This window comes from Chroicocephalus ridibundus, chromosome 2 (genome assembly GCF_963924245.1).
Source record: "Chroicocephalus ridibundus chromosome 2, bChrRid1.1, whole genome shotgun sequence".
Lineage (NCBI taxonomy): Eukaryota > Metazoa > Chordata > Aves > Charadriiformes > Laridae > Chroicocephalus > Chroicocephalus ridibundus.
In genome coordinates this window covers 152,078,089-152,099,659 of record NC_086285.1, presented here as the reverse complement: position 1 = coordinate 152,099,659, position 21,571 = coordinate 152,078,089, and the positions used below count along the sequence as shown (strand labels likewise).

The 21,571-nt window shown below is 40.4% G+C and overlaps 1 protein-coding gene across 4 annotated transcripts in view; it reads left to right on the top strand.

The window, feature by feature from the left end:
- Positions 1-425: 425 nt before the first annotated feature.
- The window catches only part of CSMD3 (CUB and Sushi multiple domains 3), a 680,626-nt gene continuing 659,480 nt past the window's right edge, over positions 426-21,571 (top strand). For all 4 annotated transcript variants that reach the window (XM_063327428.1, XM_063327427.1, XM_063327426.1 and 1 more), the window contains exon 1: positions 426-769. In XM_063327428.1, the coding sequence (XP_063183498.1) occupies positions 592-769 (178 nt within the window). In that variant the 5' untranslated portion in view covers positions 426-591. The remainder of the gene's footprint in view (positions 770-21,571) is intronic.

The window sequence follows — 21,571 nt, the reverse complement described above, 5'->3', positions numbered from 1 at the left end:
GCCCGAAGGCGCGTATGTGTGAGTGTGAGTGTGTGCCGGTGGTGACGATGGCAGCCCCCAAGCATCGCACGTGAATTCTTAATAACGAGGTACTGATTGTTTTTGCGAGCGGCGGCAGGATGGATGAGCCCCGCCGTATTAGCTGCCGGAGGCTCCTCCGGGAGGCTGTGGAGACCTCGCCACTGTATTATTTCTCGAGCCGTTTTCCTAGGCAGAATTGATCCTCTTGGAGGAACAGGGGGGCGGGGGAAGAATCTCAATTGCAAATACTGTTTGGAGTTTATTGGAGAGAGTGTCTGAGCTTTAAGATGCTCCTCCGTGGCTCCTGGTGGATGCTGTAACGAGCCAGGATTGTGGTGGGTTTCGGCTGTGCAGGGAGTTGGGGTAGCGGGGGGATGGGGGGAAGGAAAAGACACGATCGAGAGTAGCTGAGACTTTGTGCCCCCGTTGGAGAGATGGTTGAGTCCTCGTCAAGGTTGCTGTGGTATCCCAGAAACACCATTCACTCCGAGCTGTGACCGCGCACCATCAACAGCAACAACTCCGCTGCGCCTGGCCAAGGAATAGGAATTAGGAGCTCTCAAGAATAATATGAAAGGGATCTGCAGAGGGGAAATCCGTGCAAAGGAATCGAAATTAGCAGACTTTTGGGAAAGGGGATGTACTAAATGTGGCCGGCTGGACTTCATCCTGGTGAAGAAAATGGAGATTAAAAGTGGATTTACATTTTGGAACCTCGTCTTTTTATTGATGGTTTCGTGTGTGAAAGGTAGGGTAGTATTTGAGGGGTATATTTTTAGGGGTCCGTTTGCTTTCGGTCAGGGCGTTGCAAGCTCTCGCTTTATACCAGGATGTATTTCAAAATATATTTATCTCTTTATTGTATATTTTTACCCTGGGTACTTTGCAATGGAAAGATATAAATGATTGCTAAAGCGGGGAGGAAAGAAGGAGTTGATTCAGAGCTCTCTTCGGAGATAGGAAATGTATTTGCTTGCCAGGCTTGGCGTTCAATGCAGTGACTGAGCTGGGGCTCAATAAATATTCTTGCAGTATGCTCAAACGGAGACGTGAGTTGGTTCATATAGCCTCTAACTAGTGTGTATTCAAGCAAATCCCACTGGATGACTTTTTTAAGGTGATGATGATGGTAGTGTGTGTGGGGGGGATTACCTACATTTCTGGTTTTTCGGTCGAGCAACGGGCTCTTTGCAGGAATGCCTATATCGATGCACTTATTAGTTTAACCCCTTGCGTGGGGAAAGTTACGGAGGAGCCCAGCGTGTGCGTAGCCGTCTCACAGCCCGAAATGCGCTTCACGCTCAGCTGTTTGTATGCACGCAGGGCTCCCCGGCTGTCGAAAAGGTACGTTAGCAATTCAGCCTTGAAGGCATGGTCTGCCGCTGGGTGTAAAGATCGACACCTTTTCTCTTCCCTCCTTTGGTCCCTTTTCCCTGACGTATGTGGGGGGGAGGTTGGGTTTGGGTTTTTTGTCTTTTTTTTCTTTCCGAGCAGGAGCTGTTTTGCTTTCTTCCTGCTTCTGTGTTCATAAAAGGAGAGCAAAAAGGAAACCTCTAGTTAGCGGCATAAATATCTCCACTAAGTCTGTGCTTGCAGACAGTTAAGGGAAATGCTACACACAGAGAAAAGAAGAAATATGTGGCTTGAATAATGTGCACCTTCAAAATTACACAGGCATCGCTAAACGGTGAAGTGCTGATCCCATCAGGCGTGCCTTCAGTAAAAGGATCTATTCTGCAACTCCCCACAGTCGGCTACCCACCCGAAATAATCTCCCCTTGTTTGTGGCCAGTGATTAATATCTGATTAATCACCCTTTTATCCCCCTCCTCATCCTCATCACTCCTCCCCGCCACACACATACACTCCCAGAATATTTAGTAGACGTTATCGATCCTCTCCGAGTTTTTAGACTTGGTTATCGCCTACGGAGGTTGCCTGCACGGGTGGGAAGGAGGTGTGTTGGGGGCGGGGGGGGGGGAGGACGGGGACGGACGCATTCAAAGGCGTGCCTTCCCAGGCTGGCTCTGCCTTGGATGAAACAGTTTATTGTAGAGCTTTGCAGCTGCTTGTCCCCCCATTTGCATTGCGTGGAAAAGATAATTCGTGTTTCACCGAGGGGGCGTAGAGGGCTTTTACCTCATTCCATATTATCCTGACATGTGGGACCCGAGGGGAAGGGACTTGCCTGTGATGTTAATGCACGTTTTAATTACAGGCGGCTTCTCTCTGTTTGCGTCTATTGAAGCGAGCTGCTCCCTGCGCTTTGCCCCGTTCTGGAGAGGCTTTGCCATCAAATCCAACCCGGGGCTTTGGGGGCATTTCTTTCCTCTGGTTCAGCCCGCTGTCATTAACGCGTTCTCTGTGCCGGGTACGATCATTTGCAAGTCATGGGCTGGCTGCCTGCGAGGCGCGCCGTGCCGTGCCGCTCCGCGGCGCTCAGCGGGCGCGGTACGGAGGCGCTGGGGCTCACGGGTGGCTCCGGAGCTGCTGCCGAAGCAGCTGCTTTGTGAGCACCGAGTCGCGGGGCGGCAGCATCCTACAAAATTAAAGACTCGGGCGGTTCTCCCCGCGTCGCGATGGCCGCGGGAGCCGTGCAAGTTTCCGCGGCACCTGTTGAGAAGCCGCTTCGCTTGCCCTCGGAGGGGAGGGGGAACACTGGATGCTGAGGGCACAAGCTGGGATGAAGCACCTAAAACGGCCCAAGAAAAAGAGAAAAAAAAAAAAAAGGCTTTGCAAAACTGGCCCTTTCCTTTCCTGCCCACGAAACAGTCCCAGAGAGATGTTAAGAAGCGGTTTCCTCCCTATTGTCAGGGCCTGAGTTTTCCAGGTTCTGACCCTGGCAGATTCCGTAGATTTCCCTCGGACTGAGGGGTCCTCCCAGCAACTGTGCATCTAGTAGGTCAGATTGTACGTCCTGGATGTGGGCCCCTTTAGGCAGCCAAGCTCCATAGAGCTGGCTTAGACTCACTGCAGCACTGCATCTATTCTGGGCATTTATATTTAGTTCTCTCCCCACTCCCTTGAATGAATACATTTTACCTCAATTTGCATTCCCATGGTGTCAGCACGAGCTTCTGCTCCCAGAAACCTTGGCAGAGGCAAAGAATGAATGAATACCTGCCCATTTTAAACATTCCAGATGTTGGGGGCAAGGTGACTCCCCAGATTCTGCATCTGCTCTACCATTGCCTGGCAAAGGCCCTTTCACCACACCCCACCTCCACAAGCTCTACCCCATACCCTCTTTGCTTAATCATGCCTATTGAGTAGTCCAGCACCACATCATAACATCCAAACTGTTGCTGAGGTTCCCATCATCCAGACCACTTCCACAGCTTTGCTTGATATCTGCCTCTCAGGCGCTTCCTACTTTTGTCATCATCCTGTCGCCATTTCTTCAGGCTTTATCCACAGCTATTCCACTGTTACAGGTGTCAAACTATCCTAGGGTGCTTACAGGGCCATGTTCATATCTGATTAATTATGCAGTCCTTGTATATAACCATATAGACAAAAAGGGAGAAGAAAGAAGGAAAAAATTGGAGGAAGGAAATTGCAGAACTGCTAGGGAAGGGCTGACAGTAAGAGCTGAAGCAAAGAGGAATTGTACCTTCTTCAATGAAAATCTTTAACTGCTTACACAATATCCCATTATGCCATGGATCAATCTCCAATAAAATCCTGATTGGATAGGGATGGAGTAAAAAAGCAAAGAAGTGTCACCATAGAAAAGTGAGAGAAGGCACAGAAGCATTAAAAGAAACAAACAAAAAACAACAAAAAATCCCTACAACCCAACCCTTAGAAAATGCCAAACTGGGACATTCTTGGCCAACTACAGGGGATGATGGATGCTGTGCTCTTCCCTTTAGGTGTGCAAGACTCCCCCCCTTCTCTCCCACCCTCCCACGGGAGAAATGAGAAGCACCATTTAGGCACGGGAGGTACGAACCAAGCTTGAAGGAGCAGTGAGTGGAAACCTCCACCTTCCAGCCCCCTTACACAAAGGGAAAGAGAGGGGAGAAAAGAAAACATAAGAAGAAGAAAAAAAAAAAAAAAAAAAAAAACAAAAACACAGAAGTCAAATCCGTGGCAGTTCTTTTATATGCAAAAATGAAACAAGCAGCATCAGTGAGCTTTGCCTCCTGGGATTAGGAGAGGAATCACTGATACCTGCACCTCTTCGATTTGGCACCTCCCTCCACCGAAAAAAAATATTAGAAAATGCTTGTGATCTGTTTGTGGAAGCAAACCACAGAGGAAATCAGGCGAAATGATCAGAGACCACAAGACTCCTCCATCTCTTCTGTGTAGCTGTCACTCCAAGACAGAAAGCAGAGAGCACCGAAGTCTGCTCTTTTGTCTGCCTGGCTAAAATGAAGCTTTGCCTCTGCCGTTGTTCCTCTGTTCCCCTGTTGCAGTTGTGACAAGCGAACAAGGGCAGCTTTCAAAATAAAAGGGAGATGAAGCAGAGAGATTTTAAACGGCTCATTGACAGAAGAAGTGATGAGAAAATGGAAAGGATTTCCATTTTCAGTGACGGGTACCCGGCATGTAAGAATATTTAGCAGGGACAAAGCATGCCCTGCTTCTTTCAGCCACCTCTGCAGTCCCCATTCTGCTCCATTCCCACCTCAACCCCTCTCCCTGCAGGCTCCGCCAGCCCCTCCCCACCGCTTCCTTCCCAGTCGCTTATGGGGTTACTGGCGGATGGCTTTCCCCGGTGGGGGACGGGTGGCCGCAGCGAGGTGCTCGCTCTGTCCCTGAAGTGGAAACGGTTGGGCGAGTAACAGTAGGTTCAGGTTTCCTCATTTCCAGACGGTCGCTGCCGCTGCTGCATCGTTGTGCTTGTGTGCCTGCGTGCGTGTGCTTGTGCGTGTGTGCCTGTGTGCGTGTGCCTGTGCGTGTGTGCCTGTGTGCGTACGCACGCAGGGGTGCAGGGACACCCTGACTAGCGAAGGGACAGCTTCGTCCTTCCTTTTCAACTCCCCCGCACACGCTCAGCTCCTCTACGACGCTTCTTTCCCATCAGCGCCCGCAGATCACACGGGGCTTCTGCTCAGTGCACCGCGCACAACACCTCAGCGATGTTTTTCAAGCTACTCAGTTCCGTAGGCTTGCAGGCAAAGTTACACCCCGCTCACCCCCGCCCTTCGCCTTCAGTTCAGGGCTAAAACAAGGCTCGGCTCTGCCCTCCGCTTAGCGCACGGCTCCTCTTCTGCGGGGCAGAAATGAAGAAACACACAGCCCCTCTCAGCAGCACCAGCGGGGACCGCTCCTTCCTCCCCTGCCCGGTGGCATTAGGGACCCGCAAAGGGCACAAGGGAACCTCGCACCTGCAGGCTCCGCTTTTTCATTGCGAGAGGCAGCAGTCGCAAGGCGGAGCGGGCCCGGAGCGGCGGCAGCCGGCACCACTCGCGCCCGCCACCGGTACCGGCACCGGCCTCCGCAGCCGCCCGGGGCGGCCGCACCTCCAGGCTGTCCTTCTTAATATACTCTTCCGTCGTTTGGCTTTGCTTTCTTTAGCTCGGTGACTTTTGCAAGTCTTTTGTCTGCAAGTCTGAGGCAGCATTAGGGTGGTTTGTTTTTTAACATGCAGAAATAGCCCCTCACTCCCTGCGCGCAATGAGGCCGCTCCTGGCGGGAGCGGGCTGGGGGCTCTGGGCAGCCGCAGAGGCTGAAGAGGGACGGGTTGTATCTTCAGCTCCATTATCAACATCTCGACTTGCAAGCACGAGCCCACGAGACCTAAAGAACTCCGTGGATGTGCTTTCCAATCCCCCCTTCTCCAAACCCCCTGTGCAATAAACACAGCAGAAACTTACAGTCTACCTGTTTTTTTACTTGTTTGTGGGAATTTTTTTGTTTGTTTTTGAGGAACAAGTCAAGTAGGATCAATTGCCCATCTAGCTTAGTGCCCTTTATCTCCAACGGTGACTATTAGCAGCAGTTGAGGGAAAGATAAGAGAAACACAGCAAGTACAGAGTGACTAGCACACCATCCTGGATTTCAGCAGCCAGCAGTTTTGCATCTTCCGAGCTAAAGGCTGCTTTTGGAACATCGTGTTTTAGGAGGCATGAACTGACCTGTGCTCCACTCATTTGTCTGTTCTCCCTCCTTCTGTTTCCCTTCCCTTCCCTTCCCTTCCCTTCCCTTCCCTTCCCTTCCCTTCCCTTCCCTTCCCTTCCCATTCATATGCATTCTCCATCCTTTACACTCTGCATCTGGCTAAAAGCACTGAATAGTATGAAAATTTGTAATAAAATTGGCTTTATGATACCCAGTGTTGGTGTGCTACATAGGTCAACCCCAGAAATCTGAGATTTGTAACCACTGAATGCACATGCATATACAGCTTGTATTTCTGGACACAATGGTTAAGGTTGAAATGATAGAGCAAAACCTTTGTGGGGAATTAGTTTACCAGATTACTCCAAGGCAGTCTCCCAGGAAAGAACAGTCAGAGAACAGACAACTTGGTCTAAGGTGGTGTTTTTTTCTTAGACCCCTATAATTTTAAGGTAGCTTTTACTACACAAGATAATTGAAGAAGCAATATTTAAGTAACAAATAAGAAAGGCATATGATAAAAATCATTATTACAAGGCTATAAAACTTACCTCAAACAACTTCAGCAAAACCTATTTTGATTAAATAATTTTCATGCTAAGGTTTATTGAAAAATTCCAGAACTTTTGTGAGCTTTAAACATGTGTCTTTCAAACAGTTTCACAGAGTGTTTCCTTCTCAATGAAATTGTACAATTTCTCTACAGAAAGAGGGAATCTTTGCATTTATCAGAAATTCAAGGGACAATATTTATCAATGGACCTAAATGAAAGGGTGCATGATATGTAATGTACAGGACATCATCTGCCTCTTAAAAAAAAAAAAGCCTAGTAGAACTAGGAAATGTTGAATATCTGCTTCCCAACATCCAGCTTTTCTTTTGGGAAATAGAATGGACAAGGATATCAGACTATGGCAAAGTCTTTTAAAAATAAACATGCACAAAACCAGACACACCATGTTTTTGTAGATATTTACATTTAGTTGTTTACTTTTCCTGGTCTCACTGCCTGTTCTTACAGATCATGTAAGGTTTACTATGGCGCCATAATCCTGGCATTGCAAGTGCTGAATACCGTTGTAAATGTCAAAAAAGGAAATGGTGGAAATTCATCATCTCCTCCTCAGTGTTTGAAATGTTGGATGGATAAGCTTCTAAATTTAGGAACAGTGTTACTAAGAGAGAGAGAGCTTCAAAGTATTGGGGAACAGCATCCCGGGATTCCACCGGGACTGGTGCTCTCATGAATGGTATTGTCAAAGAGCAAGGTGTGCAGCCAGCACAGGCATAGAGAGACGGAGTGCCTGTTTTCCCTTGGATTCTACAAAATGCATCATAGCATCATGTATCGTATTCATATTGTATCATAGAAACAAGGTGAATAACAGTAAGTAACTTAACCACAGAAGGATTCATGGGGTGATGAATTCTCACTTCCCGAGGCCTGTAAATAACACAGATTATTTTTGCAACAGGACTAAAGGAATCTGGAGGCTTGAGGCAGAAAAACCTGAGCAATTACTTGGATTATATAGATGATGAATCACTACTTCTGACCTTGAATTCTATTTTATCTGTTTCCTATATCTACATATCTTATTAGCTTTACATCTTTATGCATTTTAACTTGTTTGATTTCATTCTCATGGAGTTGTGTGTACACATATGTGTACACATACATATATAACATGCAAATATAGAAATTCTATACGTATATTTGGTTATGTTATGAAGAAATTCAACAGACTACATTGTTAGTTTATGAAGATGCATGTAACAACTTGAAACGTATGTTCTTCCTAAGCAATTCACTACCTCTTAATTTGTTGTGTATTCCCCATCTCAGAAGGAAGTTCTGCTATAATACATAACTGATTTCACTAACAAAACAAGAGTGCAAGTAGTAGTAACTAGGAAATTGTAGGAGGAATGCTTGATGAAAAGAAAAAACACCAGTTACTGAAAACACTAATAAGAACTGATCCTAGCACATTAAGAATTAACTGCCACAATTATTTATTCCCACTAATTTAGGAAAGTTTTACCAAATATAGTTTCTATAAAACTGTTTTTAGTTGCATGAAAACCTCTAATCACCTTCCGAATACAGAAAAAAATATTTCTGTGCTATTTTCTGTTTTATTTTAATACTGGCATTATCATTTAAAGAGGCTGACATATCACATCTCAGAGGTGCCTGTATTTCAGTGGCAGTTAAAATGATCCCTCTGTGATCATTATCTTCTTATAGAACTGTTTTCAGACCCAGCAAATGGATGTCTGCAAGTGTAGTTTGGAGTCCTTAGCTGAAATGAGCTACATAAATGCCGAGTATGGATATTCTTCTCCTTTCTACATAGCATTAAGATGGAGCTACTTGAATTGCACAACCTTTCCTCCGTTATTTGATTCAGGAGGAAACCTTCACATTCTACAATAGTTAGCTTTCTTGATTGTTGTGCAAGTTTCTTTGGGAATCAGAGCTTAGTCTGAAACTAATCTTTTAAAAGCCTTTACTAAAGGTTGCACTTTTGCTTCTGTATATCAGCTTTGATCCAAAGGTGAATGGAAGTTATAAAACAGGATATAAAATGAGCTTCTAAACTGCCTGTTGTTGAACCCATTGACAGCAACAGGAGAGTCCTAGATGGGACCTTTGAGAGTAGATTTGCCTTTGCTCCTTTTCATACTGAGTTTTGAATTACAGTTTTTCTGTAGATGTATTTAATTTGACTTGGAAATATAAATTATAACAGGAGTCATATATTTCACAATACACTAGAAATTTTCAATAGAAGTGCTCTTTGGAAAACCCACATTGGATTATAAACCTAAAGATTTCAGAAGTAAATTGTTCATGATTCTATTTGAGGGAAGTAAAATATTCGGATACAGTCAGAAAATGTTCTGTCTTTCTACATTTTATTGATGATCATGTCAGTATTTCTGGGGATCAGTCCACTAGATTCAATGTAATGGTAGTATGCTAACACAATGGTAGCTGCAGTCTTTAAAACCACAGAATACTCATGCTTTTTGTCAGAACATACACTGAATTACAGCCAGTTTACAACCTGGTTTCAAGATTCCATATTAAATTTTGTTCTCCAGTAAAATATTTTTGAATTTGCAGAAGACTGCTAATAGTTACATGGAAACTGAGAAAATAGATTTCAGTTTAGAATGCTTTCAGATTTAATTATTAATGCAATTTAGTTTTACTTTTATTGGATTATAATATATTCCAGATACGGTTACATTTGAAAATGCTGAAAAACCACAAAAATAGGGAAGTTTCCAGATGAATTTTATTATATTTATCTTCTTCTAGCACATTCTTTGTATTTGCCACCATCTGAGAGTCTAAAAAAATGTAATATACTGAGCCAAAATCACAAGAACTAACATGTACTGGAAAACAAGGATCCAAATCCTGACTTTTGGAAAGCCTACCTGGTTAACCAAAGGTGGAGGGAAGAAAAGAATAGGTCTTTGGCCACCTAACATAGTCAAGTCAGTCAGCTCTGGGGTAAAAGATGTTTTTTTCATGCATCTCCAGGTGCATGTGGGAACACAGACATGGACATGCATGCAAGTGTGTGTGCATGCTCCAGCACTTCTGGTTGCAGGCATCTGTAGCTGCGTGCTCTATCAAGAAGAACCTATGCTTTATTCATGACTACGCTCATCTTGTGTGTTTTCCCTTGAATACAGCTATGCTAACTGATACTTATAGTTTAATCATATGACTACTGCTACTCAGTTTAATAATGCTTGTTGCATGGTGTGGCAATTTTAATGTCCACAAGAGAAGAAATACATATAATTCATAATTCTTAATGAAAGGGCAAGACATTTTCTCCGAAATCTTTACTTCAGTGTTCACAAAAGTGCTTTTCTGATCAGAGAATTTTCATCAATCTAGTGATTGAAGTAGCATGATACAAATTATCAAGTGAATGCTTTAGCAATACTCATGGCAACAATCCTTCCCTCTTAGGACTATAAATAAAATGGCTATGATTTTTACAGCATTCACATTATTTACTAAATATTAAATCCTTTCACATGAAACTGCTAAAAGATTTCCTCTTCAATTAGACCCTTCAATAAAGGGTCCTGGAACTGAGAAAAAAAAAGAAGATTTTACGTTTGATGGGCTTGAAAAATGTCCTCTTACAGGCAAAAAAAGGAAACTGACTGTCCAGTCCTCGTTATCTTCAACTTACAAAAAAAAAAAAAAAAGGAATATCATTACCTACTCCTTTCCACATCTCTATTCAACATATCTATCAGTTTCATTCAGAATTATTCTTTTCAATAGCTGCTCCTTTCTGCACACTCTTTTGAAGGGGGCCAATCATTTCCCTCACACAATTCACATAGATATTATCTTCAGAGACTTTGGTAATATCACCGCTTTACCCTTCATTTCAATCTTGGCAACTCCTTCATGGGAAAATAAAGTACCTCGGACATTTGGGAAAATATTTCTTTAGAGGTTTTTATAGATGCTATTTAATGAACTTTCATATATCCTAGATGCAACCATATTTTCCTTATAGCAATTACAGACATCTTGTAAGAATGTGAACGTTATTATACTTCTTCAGTGGCCCAATTTTCTACCCAAGTACTTCAGCATTCTTAAGAAAGTTTAATTTTCAGCTCCTTTCTGTGGAAAGAAAAATAGCATAGGCTAGCAACAGCATTTCTGTGTTTTTCATAGAGGATACAGCGTCAACAGAACCTCCTATGTCTTCTCATGCAAGGGTAACACATTTCCCCTGACAAATAGGTGAGATATATTTTATTGGCATTTTCGTTGTCAGTAGTGGAAAGTTGCACCAACCATACAAAACACAGAGATTTTTGTAAACATCCTGACAAAGCTATGCTTCTCAAAGCTATTTGTCTGAAATAGCAATGAGCAAGAGAATCAATGTTTAATATTGAATGAGTTCAACAGCATTGGTGATTCCTGCATGCCTGCCTCCATAACTTTCCTATGGATATGCTTCCAAAATTCCTAAATCTCCCTAGTACTACAATTGCAGGTCATTGAAATTTGTATGAGTTTCTACACTAATTTCAGCTAGTTTTAAATTAAGATACCCATAAAAAAAACACTCTTCTAAGCTCTATCTATATATTTTTACTACACTCAAATTCTAGCTCATCAGCTAGCTCCTGTAATTTTTCCCAATTTATCCAACCTCCTCTGCACTTCTGGGCTCCCTTCCCAAACTCTCTTCCCACTCCACAAGTACCACTGGAGAAGTCCCAAAAACATAAAGCCTGCAGTAAAATATAGAAAGTTCTCTTCAGTTTCTATGTCATTTGTAAAGTCCTTTTGTGTCCCAAAGTAATAAACATGTATGGGTAATCTGTTAGGAAAAGAAATATCCCCCCGCCTGACAGTTATAGATTAGACTTCCTAACTTTTTCAGGGTGTTCTTTGGATTTTAAATCATCTGCAAGAAGGCAAGTTTGGATGAGTGGATTTTCATTTATATTTATTTTCATTCTTCAGTCTATTGTGCCTGTCTACGTGATTATTTTTTGGTAACAAAAATAATAGCCCTTCACCCCAAACAAACAAACAAACAAACTTCAAAACACATTATTAAAAAAGGTCAAAATCTAATAGATTTAAAGGTAAAATCCTTACTTGCATAAAAATAAACACTATAGAATCAGGTAGTTAAAACTTGGATACTTTGCATATTTTGGAAATCCAAGATGTATCTTCTCTGTTTTTCAAGCTCCAATGTATGCAATGAAACTGTCCATGTGACATGGTAAGAGAAATTTTAAAGATCTAATATCACTACTATATCCTTTACTGATATCATCGTTCTGGGATGACCAGAACAGACAAGTTAGGACTGTGGATACTACAGAATTTTGTAGATTAATTAAAAAAAATGAAATAGAAAAGGCAAAAAAAAAATGCATAGGGATAGATTTGTAGGTATTCTGTTATTCACTTGTTCCAAGATTGACTTTGAGCATTTCAATGAAATCAGGAGAGTTTGCTATGTATCTGACTTGTGAAATGTACTGTTCCAAATTGCTCCCTTTGGGGCCTCTTGTACTGGTCACCTCTTTGAAATCCATTGACAGCTGCGTTAACACAAATGTCTAATCTAAAGAGTCGGAGTGTGCCACAGAGGGAGAGAATCTGCTCAGCAGAGCCTCTGTAATTATTAAGAAGACACGAATTGCCTCCTAGAATTTAGGGTAAGCCTGAGGTTAAGTATAAGGAAAATAGATCATTTATTAAAAAATGTAGTGCACAATACAATGAGCATTGTATTGAATCATCATTAAAGAATTTGCAGATACTTCTGAAGATATAGCTGTAACTAATGTTATCTGAGATGTCTTCTGGAGTACATTTTCTTCATTCTTAACAGTTTGATTTTTTTGCATTATTAAGCCAGTACACAGTGTCTTGTAGGTGAACATCCTCTGGACAAACTCATCTGGATATATTTAGCTGATCAATTGTTTTCTCCTCATCTGCTTCCTCCATGTTTCATTCGCACAAAGTTTATTTGCACCATCTCTTTTGCACCATACATTTTTGTGCTTTTAATTCACAGACGACTTGGGGCTAGGTTCCTATTCTTTGTCTGGCACACTTGGATGACTGTGCATTTTTTGACAACTTCTATCATGGATTTTTCCTGTTTGCCCATCTCTTACCAGTATTTTTAATACTCCCGTTATCTACTTGACCATCCATATTTCACAATCTCAGTGTTTTGTTTTGTTTTGGTTTGGTTTTTTTCTACTTGATTTAATACTATTTTTCTATCTTATTTCTGTTGATATCTCAATGTTTCTAACAGTGTTTCTATTTCATGTTGCTTGGTGGCAGTAATTCTTTCCATTCAAAGCTTCTTACTTCTCAAGTGAGAAGTGTATTTTTGAACAAGAGCGATCATCCATTCAATTATAACATTATTGAAATATTTACCAGTAGATTATTTTAGAGCTTGTCCCCACTGAAATGAAAAGAAGATTTGTCATTGACTTTTATAAGAACAGAGCAGATTGTTATAACAAACAGAATACTTCCTTTCCATACAGAGGAGTTTATTTAGGATGTGACAGCTCTACAAAACCGTTCATACCATGCATGAGACTAAAGTGAAGAAACTGAAAAACTGTAGCAGTTGAACCACGTTAGATACTTTTTGATCGGTTCCCTAAAGTGGTGTTAGAACTAGTGGGCTAAGTAATCAGCACTCTCAAAAACCCTACAGGTCCATTTCTGTTCTCTGTCTTATGATGTCTTATGACTCACTTAAGCGAGTCCTAAAAAAATGTTTCAGACTTTAAGATCACTATCAGGTTTTATTATAGTTTTCGAATCCTATTCTGACTCATTATTCATTTATGAAGACATCAGGAGAAAAAATAGAGTTCCAAGATGAGCAGAAATTCTAAAATCTGTTTTAAAGCCTTAAGTAAATATTTTCAAAACTTTAGAAGACAATGAGTCAAGAGTTTATTAACCAATCACATATTTTTAACTGTGATTTGGTCTAGAAGTTGGCAGAAACACATGAGAAACCCCGAGAGTTTAAAGTTTCTGGCTGATCTCTAAATCAAAAGCAGCTGAGCAGATTTAAATATTTTGTGTAAACAAATTTGCATCCAGGGTGCTAATCTGCATGCCAGCTTTCAGTTTGACATTTTCTGAAATGATGGAAAAATGCTAAGCCCTTAATACTAAATGGAGTTCATAATGGAAATGCTGACAGAACCATAATTACCTGTATTGTGATTCTGCTGAAAGCTTCTTTATCTATCTAATCTTTCACAATGGAGTTAAATATAAAAATTCTTGAAAGGAGGAAAAAAGGAATTTTATGTTAGAAATGCTGAACTGCAGCAATACTATATTTTCTTCCAGACATCCACTTACGGAGGCAGCAGTGACAAAAAAATTATTTGAAAAAAGATGTAACATTTTCTGTGGAACTCTAAAAGCAGGCAGTGATGCTTAAAAGTTTAACTTAACTTCCATTTTTCTATCTTTTTGAGTCACCGTTATGGTAAGGTATGAGTAAACAGATCCCATCAACCGTTTTTAATATGGCAATGAGGAATTATCATAGAATAAATTTTTCATTTACTTGACATGGCAAAAAAATACCAACCAACAGCAAATACAGAAATTAACATTTCACTGCCCTTATACCGACCACATGTGCTAAAATCTTCTGCTCTGTGGGGAGAAGGAAACAGAGGATGCGTTTAGAAAAATTCTCCAGAAAATGAAACTAAATAATAATGAGAAAAATGAGAGAAAGGTAGTTATCTGGACTCTGTAATTTAGCAAATCCATAATTTAAAAACTCCGTTATCTGCCAACTTTAGAGTCTCGAAATTATCTGGAAGAAGCTTTTTCTCAGTGCCTTTTTCATCCCCCCCATGAAAATCTTCCCCAGTTTGTACAGGCTTTAACCACCTGAAAAACTAGACAGCATTTGCTCTGCAGAGGCTGCTTAAGATGTATGATCCAGACATACCAGCCTTACTCCATCTCCACACAATCTCTGTGCACCAGCCAGGGCACGCAACCGTCCGTGGAAAACAACTACCACGCATCACAGTAGCCCTTCATTGAAACAGAATATCCTCTCGCATTTTTGCCCCTTGTGGTTTGCTGTGAGGATGAAATATGTTTCTCCAAGGCTCCCACATCAAGGACTGACAAACTCAAAGAAAACATCCTGATGGAATCTGAGGAATATACCCCTCTGACACCTTCTTTCCAAACTGCCACCTTTTCCATAAAGAGTTCTGGACTTTCAATTTCTGCTTATAAAGCAGCTGCTTCAGTTCCAAGGTCAGCTATTTGCCCACCTCTGTATCTTCTGTAACATTACTCTGCCCTTCTTGTCATTTGGGGATTAAGACTCCAGGCAGTGCTCAAGATATGGGTACCTCAGGGTTTTCTGTTACACTTTGTCTTACTCTTCCTGATTGTGCTTCATATTAGGGGATGGGGGGGTGTGGGGGGGAGGTAAATGCCATGGAACATGAAGTCGATGATTTCAGACAAATATCAGTGATGACTCTGAGATCAAAATTTTAAGTTCCAAGTTCAGCATCATGCAGGTATCATTTAGATGTATTTTCCCATATGCATATTAATCTCTAAAACTCACCTACTTATGCATTTGCACACCCACTAATTTTGTGAGGACATTCTGGAGTTCCTCAACATTGGTGCATTGTTTGATTACCCAAAGGATCTTAACATCATCTCCATTCTTGCAAATTTCACTGCATACTTCTTCCTCCATTGGGGATGGAGATGTGGAGGAAAACTGATCACATCATTGATCCTAGGGCAACCCCACTTTTCTGTCTTCCTCATCTAAGCAAGTGATCATTAAGCCCTACTCTGCTTCTTAGCCTTTAACCAGCTTTAAGTTCATAAAAGGATCTTTCCATCTGTCCTGTGGAAACTTACTTTCTTTAATAACAGTTGGTGGGGAGCTTTGTTCTTGTATGTTGACAGTGACTAAATTTAAAAAAGATTAGTTATTCTGATTAATGAATCTCTACCCAGAATTCCCTTTCCTTGTTAACAACTTTAACCAAAGATATTTAGTGGGAGTAATATTCTGTCTGTCTCACACCTCCTTTCAGAAGCTTGAACACTAAACTATAGATCCAGAAGAAGACAGTGGACAAGAACTGTAGCCATGATGCAATATGATAAATATTATTTCAACCATTTAAAGCATTTGGGAGAGCTGTCGAAGGCTCAAGCATGAAGGCCCAATACAAAGTCAGGCTTGTAATCACAGTTTCACAGAGGTGCCTAAATGAAGTAAGAGTGCAAGCTTACAGACAGAGTTTCCAGTGTGCCTCTTTCTTGGCAGGTCCTTATTGGCAGCCCATAGAAATCCCAGCCCTTAGCACATCAGTGGCTGTTAGTGCTAGTGGAGTTAAATTCTCTCACGCATAAAGTATGTGGAACATAGGACTTAACCTACATTTCTGAACTGCAGTCTTGGACCTCCTATCTTATGGTTTAGCCACTGAAAGAAGGGTAAGAAACCATCTCAGCTCTGCAACATCTGACTTATGAGCACCCAACCTCACTAAGTCAAGCTCTAAAACCACTGGAGAAGAGGGCTACCTGTGTATGTTGCTTTCTCCATTACACAGAAGAGCCATAAGTATTTTGTGGGCTGAATCAGAACACTTTTCCACTTTTCATGGTACTTCTGAGGCAGGATGAGTTTGTTTAGTACTTTAATAGCAGACTTAAAAATACGTATTTCTGGAGTTGCAGGAAATGGTGTTGATTCTCTTGAAAGCACTTTTCTTTCTAGAATTTGAACTGAACTACTATTCCAAGCAAACTGTTAGAGACACTGAGCTGTTGCAGTTGCCATGTTTCGGATGAGATGTTGCTGGCATGTCTGGGCCTGAAAGATTGCATGGTATTTTTCACAGAATATTGTTATTAGCCTTCAGCTGCTGGCTAAATTCCAATTTGGGTAATTACAGCCTGCTATCTAAATTCTCTAAGCAGAGTATGTTAAATAACCTTCTACACTTCTTTTCCTAATCTTCTGAGGGACATTTCTGAGATTTATTAAATAATAGTTCTGCTTAATCTAAAAGGCAACTGCTCCTAAATGCTAGGGGAAAGTGACTGTTTTAGAAGGTGTGTTGACTACTCAGTGCTCAGTGATAAATTACACAGCTGCATTGGTGGTGCTTGCCGTATAGGAAGAGTTCCTTAGCACTGTACAAAACCAAAAGGAAACCACCTCCTTATCAAAATAGCTGAAATTTAATTTACAGTTGGTGGAAACATTTTAGATAAACAATGCAGTGTGTTCTACACAAGAAGACTGGTATGACCCTGGAGAAATCTACATAGAAAATTTTGGAAAAGTTACAAGATTATGAAGGTTTAAATAAAGATTTCTTACTCAAGATGAAGGATAAATACACGCAACTGTAGTAAACAGGAGAATGCAGAAATGTGTAAAGCTATGTAAAACTGAATTTGTCTCAAATACGAAAAAAATTAAGGGGCAGAATTGGTCGATCGGACCAGTCATGAAACCAAGTCTCAGTTTTGCAATAAATGGATGAAAAGGAAATGTTTCAGATATAGTTGTAGAACATTTTGCTAAGCACAACTAGTTCAGTCCTTTGTTTCAATGTGAGAAGAAGAGGAGGGAAGGGGAGGGGAGGGGAGGGGAGGGGAGGGGAGGGGAGGGGAGAGGAGAGGAGAGGAGAGGAGAGGAGAGGAAAGGGAAAAGTATTGAATTTAGGTTCAATATTAATCCTATTATCGTTCAAAGTGTTTTTAAACTCTCCTAATTATTGGAGTAGTTTAAGGATAATTTGTTGAGCTTCAGTGCATCACTCCATCAAAAGCTCATGTTTGCTTCTCTGTCTCTGCCCCACAATAAGTATCAACATTGACTAAAAGAAGAAAGAGATAGGAAGCAAAGGGACTCCACAGAAATTTCTGCCTCAAAAGATGCTCTAACATTCAGTATCTGCATCTTTTCTCTGTGCCTGTTGACACAGCTGTGTTAAACTAGAAGAAACCCTCTCCTGCATAATTTCTTCCAATCTTATTTACCTGCCACAGAATACTCTTTATCAAGCCAGAAAAAGATTTTTCTCTCCATGAAGAAAGGACAGCAGCGTTGACAATTTTGCTCAGGATTGTTCCACCATGTATTTTGCAAACTCTGTACAGGCTCATGGGAAAACTTTATTTTTGTGAGTTGTACAGGGAACAATTCAACATACTTAATGCAAGCTTGTAACAATTCTGTGGATGCCACTAATGTTTGGCATTATTTTAGTTCAAGACAAAACCATCATAATAATACTCACATACTCACTCATGTCTGCTTAAACTACATCTAAGCTCAGTTCTGTTTAATAAGGCACAATACCAAGAGCATTTTAAATAATGTTGTATGTAAATCAGGTATTCATAGGGTTTGTGCATGTCTGGATTGAATGGAAGCAGGGTTTGTGTTTATAGCCCCTTGAGAAATCATTTAAATCTGATTTAAGAAAGCAGTGATGTTACATTGCAGATGTTTGTCTTGATTGTAGTCTCAAAGTTTAAGGATTTCTATATTTCTCTGATGTTACAGAAGCGCAGAAACCTTTTTGGCCTAGTTATCATTATGACTTACTGTTGCCAAAAACTGCATTAACTGCTATTTTGGAGTGTCCTCCATATAGAATTTTCATTAGCTTAGTTTCTTGTTTGAATACAAAATTAATAAATATGACTGTAATACAATATGCACAGTTCCAAACCAAATAACTGCATTCTTGCAGGTAATGATCAGGAGAAAACCAGAATAAGTTAATTCCCATTAAACAGCTTCATTATTTCTGCATTAGTAAAACCTCAGGTACTTTGGTTTGCAATTTACCACTACATTACCAAAAAAAATATCAGGATATACATTGTAGTTCAAAATGCACTTTGAAGTCTTCAGTTCTTTACAGTTGTGTAAGAAATTGGCTTCAAGGGAATTCCTACTGTCCTTTGCTAGAGAAAAACAAAAATAAAATCTTGGAGTTAGTGGGTCAAATATCGTCTGCTTTAATTACTTTACACAGATGGAAACCATGAATAATTATTCATAAAAGCCTATTTATATGCCCTTTCTAGGGTTATTATTGCAAGGTGTTTTTTTTCAGTTACATAAATAGCAAAGTAAAAAAGAGCAAGTAACATCATCTCATATCTGTACATAGAGAAACAACAGTGGTTTGTTTTATAACTGTTCTGAGAAGCTGTGTGGATCCAAATCCAGTGCACACAGCACAAAAAAGCTAAAGTTTCAGATCAAAATGTATTGAAGGATTTATTCCCAAACTTCCAACTATCTTAATTTTTATCATTAAGTTTCACTAATACATGCTGTTAAGTGGGTCAACTAAGTTTCTGGGTATGTTTTTCTAGTAGAAAAATCTCTAGCAGAAAAAAACAACTAGCAGAAAAAAAGAACTCTCTTCAGATAAACTAGCAGATAATGTTTGATTTCTACCAGTTTCAGTGACATTTAAGTGTACATCTTACTGATTTTTCAGTATTTGGGCTATGAATCTGTTTCTGTATTATTTGGGAATGAGACTGTGCAATATTTTCAAAATTGCCAGAGTAAGATTTCTTTCATACCTGGAAGAGATACTTTTTATGAGAATTATCCCACTTTCACATTTGTATTACTTTTCATTTTGCATTTGTACATGGGTTATATCTGAGTTTCAGCTCAGTAATATGTCATGTCTTGCATCTGAAACCAAGTATTTCCCTGCTGTCCAGTGAGGTGAATGATCTTACTTAAAATGCTGAAAGATACAAAAGATTAAAACCATAACTGAACAACTGTGTCAACGTTGTCACATGACCCACAACATGGGTCATTTGGACCCATGCATCTGCTCAGTGTCTCATCCTTCCAAGCTTGCTGGCCATCTGTCTGTGTTAGCTTCTGAAATTTTCTGTGTCCATTCATGCAGTTCACAAAATATCGCAATACGACCAAACTTACACGGTTACAAGTGTCGAAATAATTTACTTCCTACAGTCCGTCAGCACATCTCAGCTGAGAGGCAGCAGGTTCTTGAATTGCTGTTACACGACTACAAAATAAACACATGAACATGTGTTTCCTCTTTCACTTTATCCCAGCTGTGAACTCAGTCTTTTTCTTTTTTTTCTTATTTCTGTCTATTCCTAAAAAATGTTTCACTTTCAGATAACGGAAGGAAAAAAGGGAAGATTACCCCAGTGCTTCTCATTCTACAAATTTCAGTTAGATACATATTTGAGGAAATAAGTTCTATATTTGAAAAAATAATAAGAAAATAGTGAGAAAAAGTGATCATTACTTGTTTCTGAATTTTGAGGAAAAACTTACTGTGGGTTACTAGATAACTGTAACAAAATTAAGGAACTTAGTTTTGCCTTTGAAATATTACTTCTCCCCAGTGCAGCTCAAACACCTGGGTATAGGAACAGCTTGTGCATCCTCACCAAAATCAATTTTTGTGACTGTTTCCATTATAATCTTTGGAGTTTTTTTGATTGTTTGGTTGCTTTGTTCTTATTTGAGAAGAGAGTTGGGGATTCTTTTCATCTCAGCCCAATTCTGAGCTTTCACAAGCAATGGATGACTTTCCCTGTTGGGAGTGAAAAAGGAGGAAAAAAGAGCCAAATGATCCTTGTGCGTGCATTTAGGGCAACATGTTCTTGCCTGACTCTGGAGATGCTGCTCCATAGAGACAGATCAAGGACAGCTTGAATGTCAGTTTGTAATCCACTATGTGATCCTTTGAGATAAAAGTTGTTACTTCCATGCAAACCTTATTTCAATATCAATCCATACAATTCTTTTAGGTATCCTCCTGTTGTTTTGTCCTCTCAGCTGGGACGTTTTATCTGTTGGTGAGCCAGCCCAGCTCGTCACCTGTACAGAGCAATCGGACCTGCAAGGAACGCTGGATGCTCCTCCGCAGAGCACAAAGCAGCCGTGCAGAGCGGAGCATCCTCTGTGCTAAGTAGGCTGTTTCCCACCGTATTGTAACAGTTTCACACTATGTTGTATTGTAAGTCTTAAATGATTGAATGTCCCCTTTGAACATTCAAAGGTTTCCTACTATGCTAGCTCACTGTTATTTCTTTTTACATTGCCTTGTGGCAAATTAGCAGAATATACTGTAAGAAAAGGAAGATCATCAGCATCTTATTTGCATACAAACATCATATTATTTTCAAATTATCCTCTTTATGCTTCTCATTTTCCTAGGATGTTTTCTGCAGCCTGTATGATGTCTGCCCATTCTATCTGTATTCTCCTATTAATGTTTTGTTGCATAACATAACAGATTTTTTTTTTACTTTTATTCCTTCCCTGAATATAAGAGCTAAATTACACAACAGTAAGAACATCAGCAATATCTCACAATTAATTTTTACCAATTTATACCAACCTAGTCAGAAAAGTTAAGACAAAAATGATACAAACTTTCAACAGAAATGCAACTCTTCACTTTCTCACTGCATAGAAAATGTTTGAGGATGGCTTCAATATTCCTATCGTCGTCATTTTGCCTCAAATTTATAGCAAATTTCTCAGGCTCATAATGCTTTTGGCAACAGCCCCTGTGCTTTCCTCTCCACTAGAGAAGAACAAGAAAATGCAGTCATGATGAAGGCCAGTTTCCCTAGCAGCCAGCTTCCTCACTCTAGTATGTTCATGGGTCTCTCTGGCTCATGCCCGTTACTGTATTGTGCTTGAGTTGTATGAAATCATTTGTACTTTGAGGGACATGTGAATGATAAGGGAATGGGAGGTGATTTTTCTAAGAGGAACATAATGAAAGAAAGCTAAACTATGTACAGTTACAAGTGCCTTCATTAATGACAATGTCTGAACTGC